Raw genomic sequence first — 4,253 nt, forward strand, 5'->3', positions numbered from 1 at the left:
ATACCGCTATATTCTTTCCCTACCCGAAGTTGCGTAATTTTAACTTTAAGAATAAAAAAAATTCACAGATGGCCATGTCACTCGAGTACGATGCCTAGTGGAATTGACTTATTAAACAGTTTTCCAAAAACTTTTCCAAAATTCGACAATGTTTACTCGTGTTTTTCAAATTATAAATCCCAAATACTTTTAACAGATTGTATATATATCAATGTTTCCTTTCAATATATCTTCTTTATAGTTTTAAGGATTGATTTATATAAACGCGAAGGAAACTTTTGCTCTGACAGACTTATCTTTTAGATCCGTTGTCAAATAATATTTTATAAACACAATTCTTATATAAAATTATTAAAAAAGATACTGGTATTAGGACACTTTTAACGCAATAAATTTAAATATAATAATACTTTAAATTTACAATTAATTTAGAATACATAATATTGTATTGAATACGTAATGTTTTATTTTTTGTACTTGTAACTTACGTTCATTTTTCAAAAATTTAATTCTATATTTACAGACTATACAATTACATATATAGCATAAGTCTTATTTGGGTGTCTTTAATATTATCAATATTGTAATATTGCACGTTTGTTAATTAAACAAAAAGATATAATCAATTTTATATGTAATTGTAAAAAATGAAAATATTTTACAAAAACGTATTTATTAATACCAAATAATCATAAACAAAAATAAAAAATAATTATTTACAAACTTAAAACTAAAACCTGAATATTTTTTACAAAGTATAAAACTATGAACTTGAAATATAATACAAACTTAATATATATATAGATATTCATATATATACATATATATATATATATATAATTTATATACACACTACAGAACTAGAAAAATATTCGCTCTTAAATATTAAAATAAAAAAAAACTATTAACAAAAACATTAATGTAAAGCGAGGAACAAAAAAGGCAACAAAGGATTACCACATTTGGTACATTAACTTTTCATCATACTTGGAAATCATTGTAAAACGTTTCTGTAGCGTAAACGTTTTCAACCTTGAAGCTCTGCATAACACTGCTATTCAAAACATTAAAGACGATGGCGAATATGGTGCACGCCGAGTACACCCCTAAAGCGATCCACCACAATAACTGCTCATGGAGCTTTTGTTCGAAGTTTTTCAAAACCAACAAACCAATAGTCAGACCAGCCAGTGCACCAGTCAAGTGCGCCACATACGATACGGACGGGCTCAAAGGATTTTCGTCAGCATAGCGCACATATATCGCAAAACCAAAATCGCATGAAGCTGCAAATAAAAAACAGAAATGGTTTAAAAATTATTTAAATCAAATAAATAAATTATAAATGCAATAAATGGGAATACAAACCAAATATTAAGATTGTGACTAGACGAAAAATTCCATAGCGCATTTGATGATAGTTTATCATGACATTCGCTAAATGTGCTGCTAGCAAGGCGTACACGCCACCACTGGCACCAACCAGGCACACTTCAGGATCAAATATGCTAGTGCCTATAAGGAATGTATCCGTATATTAATTAATAAGTGTCATTTTACATAGAAAAAAATAAAATCATAAATTCTACCTAATGAGCCAGCCAACACACCCGCCAAATAAATGCAAGCGATACGCCCTGAACCGTGCACCATTTCCAGTGGCAGACCGAACAGTAGTTGTATGCATAAATTAAAGCCAAGATGAAACCAACCGGCATGTAGGACCATGTAAAATATAAAACGCCACACTTCATGACGCTTATCAGGACGGTATATAAAGAGGGAATCGGTTGGAACCGGACCAGCAGGTTCCGCTTCACCAGTGTTGAGTGTGTGGTATGCAAAGAATGCCAACTGCAAATAAAAATTGTTACATAAATAAATTAGGTCAAATAAATTCTAATTAAACTAAGAATAAAATCAAAGGCAACGCAATTTATTTAACGATTTCTCCATCGCATTCATTTTCCTTCTTGCAGAACCAAAACCAAAAGCGGTCGTATAAATTATTTGGATGTCCAGGAACGCACGGTTTTCATTAATTGGAACTACGATTTTAATTGCTTACACATTTTCAAGGGCAGTGTTTAAATAAATTACAAAGATTATTTATCTTTGTGGAATAGTATAAATAAATTGTGTTTTGATGTACTTGTTTGTTGTTTGTTAAGAACAGAACGACCTACAACTAGTCTAAACTTTTTAAGATGTTTGACCAGTTTGAAGCAACTATTTTTTGAATCATTTAAAATTGTAACGTACAAGATACATTCCAAAATAAACAGAACGTTTTAAATTAATGTATTTAAATAGACTTAAGTGAACAAAACATTTAAAATTTAAACATAAAGTTATAATAATTAATATATTTTTTTTATTTTAGTATCAACAACGCTTCGCAGTTTTTTTGAAATCTTCCTCAGGGTTGGTTTAATAACTGTAGCTATAAACTGAATAATAACCTTTATATATATGATGCAATAACACATTTTAAAACCAGGTACTTGTAATGAGGATACCTATCAAGGCTATATGCGTCAATAAAGCAAATCCTTTAATGAGATTATAACGAAATCGCTGTCAAGTGAAGTTTAGGCAGATAGGTGATCCTTCAAAGATATTGGAAGGAAATATAAACACAGCAGGCACATTTGATGATATAAACGCAGTGTTTGAAATTAATAAAGCGTTTGCTTCGACTACTTATTGGAATTGTTTCAGCGCAAAATAAAAGAATTTTTTAACTGATATCTGACAATGGAATAAATATAGCCGCTAACTCTTGAGATCAATCAGCCGTCTGCTGATTGAGAGCAACCGCCCATACCTAAAACTAAAAGGGAGCTAGTAAACTTTTGATCCCCGTACGCATTTTAGGATGCACTTAGTATTTTAATAACAAATTATAATGTGAAAGGAAAAAAATTTAAATGTGGACACTAGTTATATAGTGTTATCGATGTATTCAAAGCTAGAAACGAAAAAAATAGTCCTCTAGTTTTGTCACTAAAAAATGCAACTTGTCAAAAGTCGAGATGACAAGAATGACGAAATTCCAATTTAGATCAACTCTCAGCGCCTAATACTTATTTTTGTACCTTAAAAAAAACACTCAAATCAAAGAGAGTTGGCTTTAATGCAGAAGTGATTGTCACAACTGAAACATATTTTGCGGGAACAATATCGAACAGCAAGATACAGTACTCCTTTAAGACTCCCCTAAATCATTCTTTAACTGTCGCTTTAAATAGCTTATTTGTTGAAGAGCTATTTATTTTAATGACTTGTCCAAGCTAGCAAAGCTTGCAGATCTCTACGAGATCTAACGAAAAGTTTTTGTTCAAATACTCCCAAGTGCTACCACATCATTTCGTGATACAGTCCATGCTTCTTCGCAATACAGAAGTATAGGTAGAATAAGCGACTTAAAGAGTGTAAGTTATGTCGGTTGAGAGAGAGTTTTACATCTGAATTGCGTTTTAAGTCCATAGTACCACCTATTAGTAATGGTAATCGGATGAACGTATCATTCTTAAATGATTGGAATGTTCTTTAAAAATATCGAATTTCAAACAAAATAGATAACTTATAATCTTTCTTTTATTATCCTTATCATTATTATTTAAATGGTCAAATTTTTATAGATGGAAGTTTTTATATGATTATTTCAAAAACTAAAGGACTAGTGAAACCAATAAACAGATAAAAATAAATCTAATAGTATTGCTAAATCAATTAGTTTTGTTAAAAACACTTCACACTTTGTGTGTGAAGGGCATAAATATACTTGAGTTCCGATAACAGAAATATTTAACTTTACTTATACTTCAAATATAATATTTCAAAGTATTTAATGTTTTTGTAAAATAATCAAAAATTCATAATCGATTTTCTGCAGACCCTTCAGTTAAACTTTTAGCGAACGACGAGACTTTCTGTCGCGTCTGATAATTGCTATGCGAAATATTTAACAAAAATTTTCTCGACATGAGTGGATACAAAACTGTTTATATATATAAATAAGCATAAATAACAGAACTTAATATGGTAGAAAAAATACTTAATATCAACGCTGGGGTGTAGAATATACTTAAAAGGATAATGAACTACTATTGAATATTAAATTAAATATTTTATTTATGTACGCATTAAAGTGGGTGTAAATCGACTATTTATTAGAAGCTTTGAAAATAATAGTCAAAGATATATGACATATATAAGAATATATATAATAATATATTTAATAATATATA

General features: G+C 29.6%; 1 protein-coding gene across 1 annotated transcript in view; it reads right to left on the reverse strand.

Moving 5' to 3' along the window:
- Window positions 1-854: 854 nt before the first annotated feature.
- The window catches only part of LOC119679260 (alpha-(1,3)-fucosyltransferase C-like), a 27,178-nt gene continuing 23,779 nt past the window's right edge, over window positions 855-4,253 (reverse strand). Inside the window, exons 3-5 of the mRNA XM_038091514.1 lie at window positions 1,590-1,854; window positions 1,369-1,515; window positions 855-1,286 (exon numbers count right to left, since the gene is read on the reverse strand). Coding sequence (XP_037947442.1) covers window positions 982-1,286; window positions 1,369-1,515; window positions 1,590-1,854 — 717 coding nt within the window. The 3' untranslated portion in view covers window positions 855-981. The remainder of the gene's footprint in view (window positions 1,287-1,368; window positions 1,516-1,589; window positions 1,855-4,253) is intronic.

Source organism: Teleopsis dalmanni, chromosome 1, assembly GCF_002237135.1.
Source record: "Teleopsis dalmanni isolate 2A chromosome 1, ASM223713v2, whole genome shotgun sequence".
Taxonomy (NCBI): domain Eukaryota; kingdom Metazoa; phylum Arthropoda; class Insecta; order Diptera; family Diopsidae; genus Teleopsis; species Teleopsis dalmanni.